This window comes from Rhamphochromis longiceps, linkage group LG3 (genome assembly GCF_057381845.1).
Source record: "Rhamphochromis longiceps isolate RC_006_pf linkage group LG3, R_longiceps_female_GT1.1, whole genome shotgun sequence".
Lineage (NCBI taxonomy): Eukaryota > Metazoa > Chordata > Actinopteri > Cichliformes > Cichlidae > Rhamphochromis > Rhamphochromis longiceps.
In genome coordinates this window covers 8,682,190-8,699,614 of record NC_140559.1, presented here as the reverse complement: position 1 = coordinate 8,699,614, position 17,425 = coordinate 8,682,190, and the positions used below count along the sequence as shown (strand labels likewise).

Below are 17,425 nucleotides of genomic sequence, written 5' to 3'. Positions count from 1 at the left end.
TATACACACAGCTGTTTATAATCCTGGCGTGTATGATTTTAACCTGTATATGCATGACCCAGAATGAATCATTTTAATTAGTAAATTACTTTTTTTTTATACCGTTGCCAGCAATCCAGCTGCACAGACATTTACTTCCAACATTAAGCTGTTAATGCAGCTCCAAAGACTTCTGCACTCTGCCAGGATTAAAACTAAGCTATGCTTCTCTAATTTTATGACTGTAGGTCCTTTTTGTGTTTCCTGAAGCTGTCCGTGCATTCGACAAGTCTTGCCGGTATTGAAGCTCTATTTTAGTTGAATTGCATGTTTTCACTGTGCAGTATTAGTAAGGAATGTAGGAGTGCCTTCACTGGAGTCTCTGTTCTCTTACTGCGTGTCTGTGGTTCCCAGCACTGATACTGGAGTGAGATTTACAGTCTATAAAGTCTTTAAAGGACTTCAGTGGCAAAGAGAATATCTTCACACACTTACTGGATGTTAAGTCTGTTTGCCATGACTTTAAACCAATTTGTTAAGAAAGTAAAAGATCGTGTAGCTATTGTGATATTAATCAGAATCAGAATACTTTATTGATCCCGAGGGGAAATCATTTAATATTAATAATTAATAATTATATTAATACTCAATATTAATAGTAATTATTAATTAATAATATTTAATATTAATTATCACTACAGCGTCATTATTTATCTTTAAATTCATTTTAATGACTGCTAACTACGGTGCACTTTTTCCAAAAATTATCCAGTATTTTATTTTGAGCATGAAATGCGGTCATTTCCGTTACGGTCTTTGTTACGTTCAACAAACCGGATCGCTTTAAGAGGCACAGCGCACGCGCGGCTTGGCGTACCCGCTTGAGGCCTCAGAAAGAGCACGAGATGCAAAGAACCAATAAGAGAACAACAGATCCACAGATCTCCAATCAACTACCGGCAACCTCCCGTAAGAACGCTACGTTCAGGTCCCAAAGGAAACCTGATGTTTCTGCCTTAAAACAATTAAATGTAACGTTCAAAGTCGCTCGAACTGGAGTTTAAAATGATAACCTGATTGTTCCTGGCTAACGAAAAGAAGTAATTCAGTGAACTCCAGTTTCCCCTTTTCTGTGCATATATGTTACTAAAAAGGTTTTTTACTATACTGCATAATAACGCCCAAATTTGGACAAAATAATAAGAAAGTCTATGAAAAACCCTCTTATACAAACTAGCCTTCAGTGTACTCCAGAGAATTGGCTTAAAGTGTCATATAATAACAACAATAAATAACCATCATTATTGTATAGCACTATTTAAAACACATTTCTGAAACTCTTAACACATCACAGAGAGGTCTACATATCGCATCACACAGTATAGAAATATGTATATTCAACCATAAACTGTTACAGATCCTTCTTACAAACATATTAACATTAAAGCAGTGGTGTGAATCATAGTTAATAGGAAATGGATAAATGGATGGAGATAGAAGGAAATCTAATCTATCTATCCATCTAATTATTACTGGTACATAGTACAGTATAGGACTGCTGCATATTCTTCCCACTGAATGTGTCCAGTTACCCTTAATTAACATACAATGAAAGCTGAGTTAGTCTGAGGATTGACCCTTGTGGGATCCCATAGGAGTGGAGTAAGCCCTGTAGTTATTTATATGAATTTTGAAGTGTTTGTGAGATAAGAATGATGAAAACTATGTGAGAGCATCGCTATAACTATAATCTCAGTTCACTATTCTGTTTGTTAGAATGGCATTAATCACCTTACCATTACTCAAGAATATTGTTTTGGAGTTTCAGTAGGCACAGTGATTTACACACTGGTGCCTTCCTGCAAAAACCTGTTCCTGGTATTAACGCCTGTCAGCGGGGGGGCTGTATTCCTGTTTTCTCCCACAATCCAAGGGCCCTAAATTTAATTGACCATAGTGTGAATATGAGTGTGTGGTTCTGTCTCTCAGTGATGGACTAGTGGCAGGTCAAGAGGTACCCATGACAGGTGGGATGGGTTCGTGACACCACAGGTTCCTAAGTTGGAGGAGAGGTTAAGAGGATGGATGGATGGATGGTGTTTTAGTGCTGTGACTCTGAGAGAAACTAGATTAGAACTGATGCAAGGTGCAGGGTTCCTTAACCAGTTGAAGAAGCAGGTTTTTGGAAAACTTCAGTAACGACTTGTATTTTAGAAATGTGGCTGTAATTATATAACAGTGGAAGACACAGGCTGCCTTCAAGTGTTCAGGTATCCAAAGCAAAAGCTGATAACATGAAGGAAAGGGGAGATGACCAGAAAGGTATCTTTGAGAGATTTACCAGGAATAATATCAGCAGAAGGCTATGCATATGAAACATGGTATTCACGAAATGGAAACTGTACATTCAGGCAACAGTTATTAATTAAATTAATGTTCAAAAATATTTAAAATGAAAGATTTTACTACTTTGTGAAAAGTATTAGTTGATCTTGAATTTAAGGGCATCACCTCATCTTTCTAAAGGTGGGACGGGGACAAGAAAAACCCAGAGAAGTAAGTGTTGGAGGGACAGGAATATTTTGCAACTCATTCGCTTATCTGGCCATAGGGAAGTCATTTAATTGTGTATAAAAGGAGCATACTGGAAGAACAGGGCTCTCATTGGTTTACCCATCTACAAACTGTGGCACAATATCAGAATAATGTTCTGCAGTGTAAAATCTTTACTGGGTAAATCTAGTAAAGATCTGAAAACCAACATGATCTTCTGTTACTCAGGTGGCACGCTGTCATGGAAATCACTGCATGGGTTTAGGAACACCTGCACGTTCTGCCTGTGAACACTGACATATCCAAATGGTCTGAGCTGAAGTTTGTTATCAGTGTTTAAAAAGGCTGCATCTCTGATGGTTGGCATTAGATCAGTGCCTATGGAATTGGCACCTTGCACATTTGGAAAGGAACCAAGACTGAATTATATACACAGGTTTTAGAGCAACATGTGCTCCCATGGAGATGATGTATTTTACATGTTTATGGAGGATGTTGCTAAGCTGCACACTACAGCAGGGCTTTGTAGTGGAAGACCGCAAGTCCTGAACCAGATATTTGATGATATTTGTGACATCACGAGAGGAAAAGCCGCAGGACTGTTGAGCAGCTCTGTCCCTTATATCAGACAAAAATGGGACAACGATGCTCTCCCAAAAGTCCAGCACCTGGTCTCCTCAGTTCCCAGGTGTTTATGGATGGTTGTTGAAAGTAGAGGTGATGTTGGAAACATGGCCATGCTGCAAGCTTTTTGGGATGTTGCTGCCACCAAATTCACAATGAGCTCATTTGTTTTCTATGTTGCATTATGAGTAAAGTATGGGTTCATGAGATTTGGAGGAGGTAAAGTTTTTTGAACAGCATGTATAACTTCATCTGAGCTTCGTTAGTCTTTCTTAGCCTGCTGCAGTTACAGTTACAGCCGCGTATCTGTTACAGTGAACCTGCCGTCAGCTGTATAACGTTAGCATTAGCTTGTGGTGATGCTAAGCTGCTATTAGCAGGTCCTGTTCAGCGCTAAGTTGTGTCCGGACGACTTTACAGTTTAGTTTTCTCCGTATTACGATCACCAGATAACTGTGGATGGCCTCGTGTGTACGGAAGCTTCGTGGTGAAGCGCTTTGGCCTGTGGGAAATGTAGGAAACACCAGGACGAGCTGCGCACCGCAGGAAACAAACATGCTGCTCTGTCTTGGGTGGTCGGCTTTGCCATTTCCAGATTGAGCGTTGTTATATATCTGGGGGATTACTCCTGATTAATTATTTGAGCTGTCACGTACTATGTGGCTGTATCAGTGTGACTGCAGCTCATCATGGTGTGTCGCACTAATTTAATAACAGTAGATGTTAGCCTGATGTCCTCTTAGAGACCAACAGAGCAACGCTGCTGATTTTATTTTTGTATTTTATAGTTTGAAAGTGACACTTGGGACACAATGAGTGTGCGTCCCAATGTATTGTGCTCCTTCAGACACAGATCCACACAGCATGTGTATATAAACCATGGAAGAAGCAGGAGCTTTCATAGTGACACACTGCTTAGCTTCACAGTGTGTGTGACACAGGTGGGTCACTTGGATGGGCAGAGGTGAGGCCTGGTAAAAAGCTACAGCTGTAAACTGTGACAGTGCTCATATAGGGGGCTGTTGGGGTTGTCTCACTTTTGGATGCAGGCTCCAGGGGCCGTTAGGGGAATTGCAGTTTTTGGCACTTCTGCACAGGTTTCAGTTTTCAGCCCTGGAGGTGCCGCCTGATATGAGGTGACACTTTTGTCTTTGTCCTCTCACCGTCTGTGAGAGATGAGTATCCACCATGTGAGTCCCTCCCTCTCCACCAGTCGGTCAGACGTCTGCCCGTCCTCCAGTCTGTTTCGGCTAAAAGGGAGATTTTCCTTCCTGCTGTGGCCGAGGGCTTGCTCATTGGGGTTGAGCGGTTGGTGGGATTTTCTCTGTACTTCGTGGTCTGTGCCTTCACGTGACTGTTGTTGTGATTTGTTGATCACAGAGACCTAAAAGACCTGGTGACCTCTAATTTCCTGCTTCTAAATCCAGACAGAGGCTGTTGTGCTCGGCCCTAAAACTCTTAGAAACAGCATCATCGTGGCCTCCAGTGAAGCTGTGAGGAGCCATCTTTGAGCAGAATATATCATTCAGTGTGCACAAACAACCACGTAGGTCTGTGAACTAAGCTGAGAGTGATTCTAGCTGCACGATTGTGAGTCAGTGTTATCAGACAGGTGCCATGAAAAGCCTCAAAGCCTCCAGTTAACCTGAAACGCTGCAGCACGAGTACCAACAGGAAGTAGAAAGAGAGCATATCTGTCACATATTAGCTCCTCTTCACTGACTCCCTGTTAAATCCAAGATTTAAAGTCCTCCTTCTGACAGACGAGGCCTCGAATAATCAGCCTCTGTCGTCTCTTAAAAAGCTTGTAGTACAAAGTTATACTGATAGAGCACTCCCTCCTCAGACTGCAGCCTTATTTGTTGTTGCTAGGTAGAATAGGAGGCAGTGCCTTCAGCTGTCTCTCAGTGGCCCATCTCCTGTGGACCAGCTCCCAGCTTGGATTCACGAGACTCCCCATTTAGTTTTTGTGTTTTTTCTCTAAAGCTTATTGTTAGAACTGGATCAGGTGTCTCTGAGCCGTATCCCAGTAACACTGCAGTAGGAGGGCTGCTGGGAGACTTCATCATCTATCACCATGTGTTCTCTTTGAAAGCTACATATTTGTTATATAAGATGACGTAATCAGGCACTGTTAGCATCTCTGTTTGAACACTTATTGATAGATGTACATGACAACAAACTGCCACAGTACTAAAATAGTTTAGCAAAATGCATTTGGAAACAACAATGTACACGTCATGTAAGTTTATATAAAGTTTCATCCAGACTGATCACATGTCTCTGAGGTGAGGAGGAGCAACATCACCTCATTACATCATTTTATTCCCTGTTCACAACCACAGTTTAAATCATGATTCAAGTACAGATTTGAAGCTTTAACAAAAGTATTGCTTTCATTTCTCATAAATATTTTAATGCTCTCACCACATTTATTGGACACATTCATTTTAAATATAAAGATTGTTTTTAATACCTTGATGAAAATCCTTTGCAGATGATGCCTCAGGTCTAAAACTGTATTCCCAGTATTCCCAGTGTGCCTCCTTAGTGTCATGGTAACACGTTGGCTCAGGAAGTGACAAAGTCACTTTTTAAAGGCAAATAAGAAGCTTTAAAAAATAAAAGCTGCCATATGAAACAAATGGAGCTTCCTGCTGTGGTGACCCCAGAGTGACTAAAGCATTTCTATAAACTAACACAAGAATAAACGAGAACATATCAAAATGAAAAGTAACTGCCATAAATCTCATGTACTTACACAGAAAAGTCAAAGCTCTGCCCATCAAAGCCCCGACTGTGATGACCTCAGGGCTCCACCACAGCAATCACAGGCTGCCACTGTGCCGCTGAGTGCTCTCCCAAAAAGCCGCGGCCCGTCAGGCCCGTCGGGCTCGTGCAGTCTGAGTGTTGCACAGCAAAGCCTCCGTGGTGTCATTTCTAAAGCATCGTGCTCATGCATTGTTCTGGCTTGTATTGCTAGTGCAGACCTAGCATTACAGCACAGCCTGTATTGTTTGCTGTATAGGCAACATCCTGTAGAAACCGCTGGCACTGTTTGGTTTCAGACTTTCAAACCATTCACAGCCATGAAACAGGACTGAGCTTATTTTCAGCATCACCTAAAATATAATGAAGGCTTTCTTTATGTTGTTGGAACGTCTTCTTCATGTTGGTGACACGTTTGAAAGTGTTCAGATTTAAAGTGCAGTGATGTGTGTGTGTGTGTGTGTGTGTGTGTGTGTGTGTGTGTGTGTGTGTGTGTGTGTGTGTGTGTGTGTGTGTGTGTGTGTGTGTGTGCACTGTCACGCTGCTCTGACTGGTCAGTAACTCTGTTCTACATATTGTAGTAAATAAGCTGTTGATAAGATGAACAGGTGCTGACTTACCTGTTCCTGTTTTTGGGAGCCAGTAAACAGGCTGCTGGTAGCAGGTGGACAGTACAGCCTGGCTTATCGTTATGGTAACAGCAGGTGGGTGGGACTGGGTGTGTTTGGGGAGGGGCTTGGGTTACTGTGTTAGTATATTAATAGTATTCAAAAACAATATGTGTTTACTGATGCTGCTCATCCCCTCATTGTTTAGTATATGTAATAAATAATTGTTATTATTATCAATATTATTATCAGGTTAAGTGAAATTCATTCAGTCCAACTCAAAGAGAATTTCTATTTGTGCAAAATATTCCGTTTGCATAACATCAAGAAGCATAAATTCATATTAAAATATATAAGAAAACCAAAGTGTTGTTTAGTTAGTGGGTGGATGGCTGAAGGGTAATCTTGGTTTCCTTTGTTTGGGACAAACATTTGGGAATATTTGTTTGAGAGGAAGAACTTTATATTATATATATTATATATATTATATATTATAACACACGATAACTTTAAATGAATGTCGTGTTTTTAATTCCGCTCCGGACTCGTGAATCTCAACCCAGCAGCAGCGGTAACGTTTGCACGTCCTCTCCCGTTAATGCGGCAGGTAAATAATCAACTAACAGTGCATATTATGTTAGCGCGATCTGCCTTATTACAAACCTGCCATCACTGTGCATTTAGTGACCATGATGAGACAGACAGAGTCTGGCTCAGACGCTGGCAGTTCTCGCTGCAGTCTGCCGGTAGCGTCTCCTTTCAGGCAGGACAGACGAACGTCACCGAGCAGTGACTCAGTTTGTGGTCAAAGGCTTGCACCGATTTTCGGTAAGTGAATGTGTTTAATTGTAGTCAGGGACATTACTGGATATTCTTGTGTAATTGCTACAGAATAATTTATGTTACACTTTGTTATTGCTACAGAAGAATATTTATTTTATTATTTTACATTTACATATTTTTTTCCTGGGGACCCTGTGACACCCACTGAAGAGCCGTAGGCTGGATCTCTTAAGATCTCACTGTTGGGTTTGTAAGGCCATGTTACTCCTAAATTTCTATCTTGTTCAAAGAGAAGATATAGAACAAAGTTCTAAGATAATCGACCTCAATGTTCTCCTTTTTTAAACAGAATCGATAAAGAATCGAAAATGGAACCGGAATCGTGAAAATCGTATCAATACCCATCCCTATTTGTCGGTACTGCGCAAAGTGGCCAACAATCCAGCAGCAGCGACTGATTGGCTGTTGGCGGTCAGCTCCACCCTGTCGTCCAGCCAGCGCCTGTCCTCCTCTCTTGTCCTGATTGTGACTTATCTCATCATCATGGGTCAGGAAAACATCTGCCAGCTGGCTTTGAAAGCAAGCCAGGCTGTCGCTGCTGCCGACCCCTGCCAGGTAGATAACCCACACAACTGTTCTCTTAAATCTGTGGACTGAATATAAAGTAATGCATGTTGTTCCCTCTGACATGTAGATATGTTGTATGTGAGGCAGCTAGCTTGTGTTTGTCTTTCTAAGAGCAGTAAACACATGTTGATAACCTGGTGTTTTGGCACCAACACATGACTTTGAAATGGTTCAGATCAGCAGGAAGATAAAAGCTGTCACTGCTGTGTGATTGCTGCTGATCTGCTGCCGTATAAAGGGAGAGGTTAGGGAGTGCTCTAAGGGGACAGACCTCTCTCTGGACTTGTGTTGGAGTCACTAGCTGCAGATGAAGTGTGAGTTTACCCCTCATTACTCAAGCGTGCACCGGGCCCCAGAGGATTCACCTTCTGCTCTAATTGCTCCCAGAGTGCTGCACACACTGGTGTTTGGATGCACTGGTTGAAGGTTGTTGGCATATTTGAGTCCTCTGGAGATCTCTGCTCGCTCGTACTTGTCATGTTAAACGTGCAGCAGCAGGTCTTTGTTACAGGAAAAGCCAGAAGCTAACCACTATGAAACCTTAATGATGATTTACTGCAGTGATGTTGATTCAAAGTGATGTTTTTGGCTCGACAGCATTAAACGTGTCATCGCTCACCTTTATTTTCTTTGCCCCTCCCTCTCGCTCTCGGGCCGTGCAGGTGAAGCGGTCGCTCTGCAACAGTTAAGGCTCGGAGTGCCATTAGGTGTGTGGTGGTAATTAAGCTGTGACACTGCACAGCAGCGTGATGTATCTAAGGACCGTGATGCTGTCTCACTGTTTCCTTATTTGTAACCTGTCTCATACTAAAGTGTCAGGACTTCATGTGTGATCTATGAAGCTTTAACTGACTGCAGAGTACAAGATGGGCACCACACATTTAGTATCACAAGGGCAGACTCAACCCTGCTCTATCTGTTTATGCTGAACATCCTGTGAAGCTGTCGGTTTGTGTGCACGTACAGGTCAGTGATGCAGCCTCTGTACGGTCTGACAAAGTGCATTTAATGTTTGGTTGGTGTGTTTGCTGATGTGGGTGTTTCCCTCTGCAGGTCCCGCCCTTCGTGCTGCTTCTTTTGTTCAAACTGACCAAAGAAAAGAATCCCGTCCTGGCTCACGCTGTTCTCACAAGCCTGCCAAACCTCGGCACTCATAAGGTACGCAGCACGACTAAGAAGAACCTGTACTGACTGTGAGCGTCTGGAGACGGGGCTGGAACATCAGCAGCACCTTTCTACTTCATCTGAGCGCTCACAGTGTGTTTTAGTCCATCATACACACATGTGAGCTTTTATCTGTGGGGTCATCCAGGTCATGTAGTCTGAGGAGCTTCTCTTCATCCAGGAGGCTCCTAGAGTTTAAAAACCAGGGACCCGCGTGTCTCAAATACCAGCCTGTGAGCACAATCCACCAATAGCAGCGATAGATGTTAGTTTAGATTTTTGGGTGATTTAAGTTGCAAAGCCGTCATTTCAGTCTGCCAGGAGCTGCTCAGTTCAGAGCAACATGAGATTTTTGGTTGCCAGTAATTTGCTAATAGAACAGCCCCAGCTTTGTAATGAAATCATATAAACAGAGGTTACATGATCCAAAGGCTCCAATCTGGGACTGGAAGTACAATACAGTGGCTTGCAAAAGTATTCGGCCACCTTGAACTTTCCCACATTTTGTCACATTTCAGCCACAAACATGAATCAATTTTATTGGAATTCCACGTGAAAGACCAACACAAAGTGGTGCACATGTGAGAAGTGGAACGAAAATCATACATGATTCCAAACATTTGTTACAAATCAATAACTGCAAAGTGGGGTGTGCGTAATTATTCAGCCCCCTTTGGGCTGAGTGCAGTCAGTTGCCCATAGACGTTGCCTGATGAGTGCTAATGATTAAACAGAGTGCACCTGTGTGCAATCTAATGTCAGTACAAATACAGCTGCTCTGTGACAGCCTCAGAGGTTGTCTAAGAGAATATTGGGAGCAACAACACCATGAAGTCCAAAGAACACAGCAGACAGGTCAGGGATAAAGTTACTGAGAAATTTAAAGCAGGCTTAGGCTACAAAAAGGTTTCCCAAGCCTTGAACATCCCATGGAGCACTGTTCAAGCCATCATTCAGAAATGGAAGGAGTATGGCACAACTGTAAACCTACCAAGACAAGGCCGTCCACCTAAACTCAGGCCGAACAAGGAGAGCGCTGATCAGAAATGCAGCCAAGAGGCCCATGGTGACTCTGGACGAGCTGCAGAGATCTACAGCTCAGGTGGGGGAATCTGTCCATAGGACGACTATTAGTCGTGCACTGCTGTCAGGGACCAAGCAGTAAAGCATAAAGGACACAGGTGGTTTTAATTCAAAAAAGGGGTTTTATTGACCCAAAAATATGAAAATATATTTAACAAAGCCAAAACTTAAACAGGCAGACCAATAAAAGAGGTCAACTCAATAGACTAAACTCAAGATAATAATTAACAAAACCTCAAACAACCATATGACAAACTGACCTGCTGAAATGACACACAGGTAGTGATGGCCCGCTTGAAGCTGAAGCTCCGGTGCGTGTGTCAAAAAAATCAACACACTGCTTCAGAAGCACTGTGTCGAAGCTTGATTCGTTTGGCCAGAGTCACGTGATCGGGGACGTCCGAAGCTTCATTTAGAACCTAACTGCTTCGGTATCTGATTCAATGGTTTATAAGGAAGCGAATCATTCGCGGGATTTGTGGAGCGTTTTGATGGTGACAGATAGCGAACCACTGATCATTCCACTGAGAGATTTGGAGCCAGCGAGGAATAGAGGAGGTTCTGTTGTGTGGGAGTATTTTGAGTGGATTTTGGTCAATCGGGTGGGTTTTCCAGCTTTGTGTTTGGCCGTTTGCTTTTGTTTTGTGCGTGTTTATTATATCTGAAAACGGGAAAAAGGTAAAATGTCAAAAATCTGCTTCCATAATATAAATATCATTAAATAACTTTAGAAAAACTTCCACTTGACTCTTTACATGTAATGTTGTAAAAATATATATTTTATTGTTTAATTAATCTGAAAATGTTAGTCTGCCAAATGTGCAGCAATTGAATTTATTTATTCTCTTTAGCTGATAGTTTGTGGGGCCCAGGTAGACTGTATAACTGCATCTCTACCAGTTTCTCTGCACTCCAGCCTCCTCTGTGCCATGTGAAGGGATTTTCCTTAAGGCAGGAGAAATGATCTCCACGAAAAGGAACAGGTTTGGCCATCGCACACTAGAACAAATTCTCTTTTTAAATAAAAATGAAAAAGGGTTACCTTAAATGCATCATGTTTTTAATTTGCAAGTTCATAAGCATTTTCCCTTTCCATTTCACAATCAATTCTACCCCCAGGTCAAAAATATGTCTGGGAAAATTTCCCTGATATAATAGTATTTATAAATACACCTGTCTAGCGATTAATTGCATAAGGGCATGGAGGCAGGACCTCAGAGCAGAAGCCTACTCCATAATGTGTTGTACATTATTATATGTATATATTATATGTAACGTGGTATTTTTTCAATTATTGTATTTACTAACATCAAGAAGTCACAAGCAAAGAAAGACCACACCATGGTGCATGTTTAAACAAGGAGAGTTTACTGGTCAAAACTATTTATTAAACAAATAAAACACATTTTCTTAACCACCAAAAAAATACACGTTCAAAGCAACAGCGGCCCAATATCAGACAGAACTCCACTCTGTAGAGAGAGCAGTCATTATGAAGCAGTTGGTTTTATTTTGTGGATTCAAGCTGCTCTTTGTATTTTTGGCCACCAGATGTCACCAGAGAGGACTGTTTAAAAGCTTCGAGTAATGAACCGTTTTTCAATACAAGCTTCAGAAAGCTTCATTTGGCCATCACTATCATTTGGCCATCACTACACACAGGGGAACTTAAATACTGGTTTAGCTAAACCAAATGACACACACGGGGGAAAACAAGATGGCTGCCATATAACCAACTAATACAAAACATTTAAACACACATGAAACACCCCCCAGGCAATGAAGCATGTGGTGCAATCCAATTAGGCTGTCAGTGGTACTTCAGGTCTCTCAGCCCTTTGCTACACCTTTTGCCAGACAGGAGGAGAAGCCAACCCCCAGGTAACTCAAACAAAGAAAAGATGTATTAATATAACATAAAACGGAACTTTGACCTTGCAAGGTTAATATGTGTGCACGCCATATAAACATTGGAAGGTGTGATGGAAAAATAAATACATTTAATAAAGAAACAATATTGAACAATAAGAATATTTTAAAGTAGTGACTGTAAATTAAACTAAAGTGAATCAACGGGTGGTGAGGTGTGGCGCTTACCATGTGTGGCATGCCATCACAACTGCACAAAGTTGGCCTTCATGGAAGAGTGGAGAGAAGAAAGCCATTGTTAACAGAAAACCATAAGAAGTCCCGTTTGCAGTTTGCCACAAGCCATGTGGGGGACACAGCAAACATGTGGAAGAAGCTGCTCTGGTCAGATGAGACCAAAATGCAAAATGCTCTGTGTGGAAAACTAACACTGCACATGACTCTGAACACACCATCCCCACTGTCAGATATGGTGGTGGCAGCATCATGCTCTGGGGGGGCTTCTCTTCAGCAGGGACAGGGAAGCTGGTCAGAGTTGATGGGAAGATGGATGGAGCCAAATACAGGGCGATCTTGGAAGAAAACCTCTTGGAGTCTGCAAAAGACTTGAGACTGGGGCGTAGGTTCACCTTCCAGCAGGACAACGACCCTGAACATAAAGCCAGGGCAACAATGGGATGGTTCAAAACAAAACATGTCCATGTGTTAGAATGGCCCAGTCAACGTCCAGATCTAAATCCAATCGAGAATCTGTGGCAAGATCTGAAAACTGCTGTTCACAAACGCTGCCCATCTAATCTGACTGAGCTGGAGCTGTTTCAAAGAAGAATGGGCAAAGATTTCAGTCTGTAGATGTGCAAAGCTGGTAGAGACAGACCCTAAAAGACTGGCAGCTGGAACTGCAGCAAAAGGTGGTTCTACAAAGTATCGACTCAGGGGGGTGAATAATTACGCACACCCCACTTTGCAGTTATTGATTTGTAAAAAATGTTTGGAATCATGTCTGATTTTCGTTCCACTTCTCACGTGTGCACCACTTTGTGTTGGTCTTTCACGTGGAATTCCAATGAAACTGATTCATGTTTGTGGCTGTAATGTGACAAAATGTGTGCAAGTTCAAGGGGGCCGAATACTTTTGCAACCCACTGTATTTTACCTACACATACATTCTTGTATTTAGACAACACCTGAGGGATAAAACAAACTGTAAATGTCTCCAGCTGGTGTTAACAGCACCACTAACACATCTGTGCTGATGGGGTGTGTGTATCTGTGATCTACAGCTCATGGCTGTCACATCAAATGCAGCTGAGTTTATGTAGATCCATAAAGCACAGCTGATTGTCCTGCGCTGTCTGTGGTCCTGAAATGAACCTAATAAACAAAGATGTGTTTGAGGTTTATCAGTGTAAAAGCAGAGATCAGACTGATGTCCATCAAATCTCTGTGACGCCATCTCTGTGCACAAATGAATGGCACAATATCAAGAGCAACAAATCAAACACTGCATTAAACAAACTGTGCTAAATATTAGCACCATTAGCAGGGCACTGTGTGTGGCAAATGTTGGTAAATCAGTTTGTGCACATAACTGAAATGTTCCCCTCTCGATGTTTAGCACTTTGACAAAGGAGCAAAGAGAAATTCCCACGTCTCCCACACAGTTTTCTCTGTGTGAACACAGACAGTGTTTCTTGTACCCTGTTTGTAGGAGCTGGGATTGGACTCCACCACAGCAGCCTCTGTGTGGGATAGATGCAGTGCTCTGTAGTATAAAGCACTCTGTCAGTGAGCTGGACTCTCCAAACCAGCAGTCATCGTCTAACATCTGCCTTCTTCAGCTGTAACCGTGTGTTTCTCTTGTAAACTTGGCTCTGATCATATGTGCTGTAATATTCCAGCTTTGCTTCCCGATCGTGCTGCACAGTCTGCACATGCTGGCCGGCTCCCCCAAGCTGAGAGCAGTGGGACTGCGCCTCATGACCGCTCTGTGGAAAAAACAGGTTTGTAATAATAACGCATTACTATAAATGTCATATTCATGTGTTCAAAGCTTCTGTTTGTCTTTGATTGTGTGCTGCTTTGGTCATGTCTGTAAGGACCGGGTCTACCCAGAGCTGCAGCGTCTAATGAGCCAGCAGGACAGCAGGGTGGTGCTGGGGAGGGACGCCCAGTGGGAGCAGATCCTGGCCAGGGCCGCCTGTGTCAGGGACATCTGCAGAGAGAGGTGGGTCCTCCCATACTTACAGAAACAGTGGGCACTTCCTACATTCACTGGTTCATTCATTCAGTGGACTTTGCATGCACAGTGCAGACAGTGTGAGCTTCCAACACCAGGATTCTTCATCTTCCCTTCTAATGAGTAATAATCACTGACTGGACTCTTCATAGATGTTTCTGCTCAGCAAGCTGATGAAAGTTCCGAAACATAGAAATATTTGTTTTTTCAGTCACATCAACTTTGCTTGTTAAGATAAATGAATGCACTTTGTAGCTTTGCAGTGAATGAAGCCTCAGCTCGACGCTCCACTGAGTCCCTGTTTCTCCAAAAATCAGCAGGAGTCGAGTTTTAAATGTTTCCGTACAAATGTCCAGAGCAGCTACACGTGCCTGAATCCAGAAGGATCAAAGTCTTACAAAGTTCAGTTCAAACAGAGAGACTGAGAGGCAGCTAACTTCCTGTCTCTGTCAGACTATCAAAATAAAAGCATACATTTGAAGCAAAAGAAATCCAACTATGTCAGTCTGTAAGCACTGCTTCCCATATAATACAACTCTAAGCAAGTGAGCCATAACTTTATAGTTTTAACCTTTAACCCAAAAACTATGTTGATCATATAAACTCCACAAACTGCATCCAGGCTCCTGCACACGTCCTTTACATGTTAGCTGTTAGCTAATGCTGGTCAGTTTTTGTGAACTGGCCTTTATGTGTGTTGATGAAATAAAACGATGATTTTATTTGATTATTTCCTTTGTTCTAACCAGCTGGTGCACACTGTCCATCCTCCCGGGGCCTGTTACGCCTGCTAACATGTACATGCAGCTTTTTTAGCAGCATTAGTGAAAACCTGGGAAACCCTCTGGATGGATGCTACAGTACAAATTTAGCAAATCATTGAGCTGTTTTGTTGTTTTCACAAATGCTTATGTTTGCTTTTATTGTAAAACATTTGCAGCCATAAGAGTTTGCAATGATAAGAAGCTGTGTTTGGCATTTACTTACTTACACGTGTCCTGGCACTTTTAATGCTTTTTTCTTAAATAAAAATGGTAACAAAATTAGAAGAAACACATTTCCCACTTTGTTCACGCTGATGTGTGTGTTAACCAGGCCTTACCAGCATGCAGGGGACATGGTGGCTAAACCTCCTTAGGAAACTCAACTCCTTTGGAGTCAGCACACCCATCATGATGACTTTTTACTACGTCTTCCTGAAAGCATCATGACCTTCTCCATCAGCTGCTGGTCCCACTCCCTCAGCCTTCATACAGGAACAGACTGCAGCATCAGTGTGCTCTAAAATCATTGGCCTGCCTGTCAGAACTCTGGCAGGTTTTCATCAACAGGCCCTCAGACAGGCAGCCAAAATCATCAGTGACCCCTCTCACATTCTTCACCCTGCATTTCAATGGCTCCCCTCTGGGCGACGCCTCCGCTGCATTTCCTGCAGGACTGAGAGGAGGAGGAGCGCCACCTTTGTCCCCAAAGCAGCTCTGCTTTTTAACTCCAGCTGATAAGAACATTTCCCACAGAAACATAAACTACACTCTTATACTACCAACACTTTACTCACTTTTAGTCACTTACAGTCAGTGTTGGGAAGGTTACTTTTAAAATGTATTCCATTACAGAATACAGAATACATGCCCCAAAATGTATTCTGTAACGTATTCCGTTACGTTACTCAATGACAGTAACGTATTCTGAATACTTTGGATTACTTAATATATTATCATGCTTTTTACAACAACGTGAATGTACTATTGCTGTGTGATTTATTACTATTACTGAAGGTCCGCGACTCCGAACCGTAGTAAAGGGACCTCTGACTAATACGGCGGGGTCCCTGTCGGCTCGTAGCCGAAAAATAGCTTTACTTTGTTGTGTGGGTCAACTTTTCTTGCGAGAGACAGAGAGAGGCATTGAAAGACTGCTCCAACGGAACTTACTGTTTTCGGAGGAAAACACGAACACGGTGTACAGTCGAGTCTTAATAGCTTACTTACAACTGGGCTCGTCAGGCACTCTTCTTGGCTGCAGTGGTTATTATTATATTTACATGCTTCCAGCTCCCGTTTTTCCTCGACGACAGCTCGTACCTTTCCACTCGCCTTTTTCTCCCTCCTCGCGCTCACAGACCCATAACGTGTATGGCAGTCCATTCTCCCAGCAGCACGGACTACACTGCCCATGATGCTACATTCTTTAGAGCTATGCTTGTAGCATTCTGCCTGTTAGCTTAGCACAACAACAACGAAAAGGCGCTCTCTCACCCAGGAAACACACAGTCGCAGAGAGAGAGAGCGTCACCCTGTAACCATGGCAACCGTAACGCTGCCGCCTGGAACAACAGAACGTAGCTGTCAAACAAAACCCAAACAGTCCTGACCCGCGACAATATGAAACAGGAAAGTACCGCAGTGTAATCCATTTATTTCAACAAAGTAACTGTATTCTGAATACCACCTTTTTAAACGGTAACTGTAACGGAGTACAGTTACTCATATTTTGTATTTTAAATACGTAACGGCGGTACATGTATTCCGTTACTCCCCAACACTGCTTACAGTTATTTATTCACCTTCAGTCACTTTAATTTTAAAACTGTGTAATTTTAAAACTGTATATTCTGTGTATTTATTATCTCACTTTTATTGTGCTTATCTTCAACGTCATGCTGCTCTGTTGTATGTTAATTGGCCCTTGGGGATAAATAAAGTCTCTCTGATTCTGGTCTTGTTTTTTTTATATTGGTAGTTTGATAGGTTTCGTATTTGTTTTCTTTTACATCATATTAAAATGTATAAATATATAGATTTAAATATATTTGTGTATTCATGTTGGATTGTGTTTGGTTTTCTTTTATTTATTTCTGCAGTGGTTGTTGTGTATTACTATTTAGATTGTCTTTTTTCCATTATTGTAATTGTGTATAAAGTTTGATTTGAATGAAAGTTACACTCAAATGCTTTCAGTGTTGCTGTGTTGAGTGTTTTCATGTTTAATGTTTGTATGGAAGACACAGAAAGACATTCGGCTAAAGAAATCTGTGCTAGAGTGACTTTAAAAAAATAAATAAACAGAATGTAAATAATGATGTTTAATGTTTGAGATGGAAGCTGTTTCTACAGGATCCTGATGG

General features: G+C 42.0%; 1 protein-coding gene across 1 annotated transcript; it reads left to right on the top strand.

The window, feature by feature from the left end:
- Window positions 1–7,152: 7,152 nt before the first annotated feature.
- On the top strand, window positions 7,153–15,867 carry LOC146672734 (focadhesin-like). The gene is made up of 6 exons (XM_085389521.1): window positions 7,153–7,361; window positions 7,666–7,931; window positions 8,997–9,101; window positions 13,961–14,062; window positions 14,159–14,286; window positions 15,394–15,867. Exons 1-6 carry the CDS (start codon window positions 7,223–7,225, stop codon window positions 15,434–15,436), a joined length of 783 nt encoding a protein of 260 aa, XP_085245647.1. The 5' UTR covers window positions 7,153–7,222; the 3' UTR covers window positions 15,437–15,867.
- The last annotated feature ends 1,558 nt before the right edge of the window (window positions 15,868–17,425 follow it).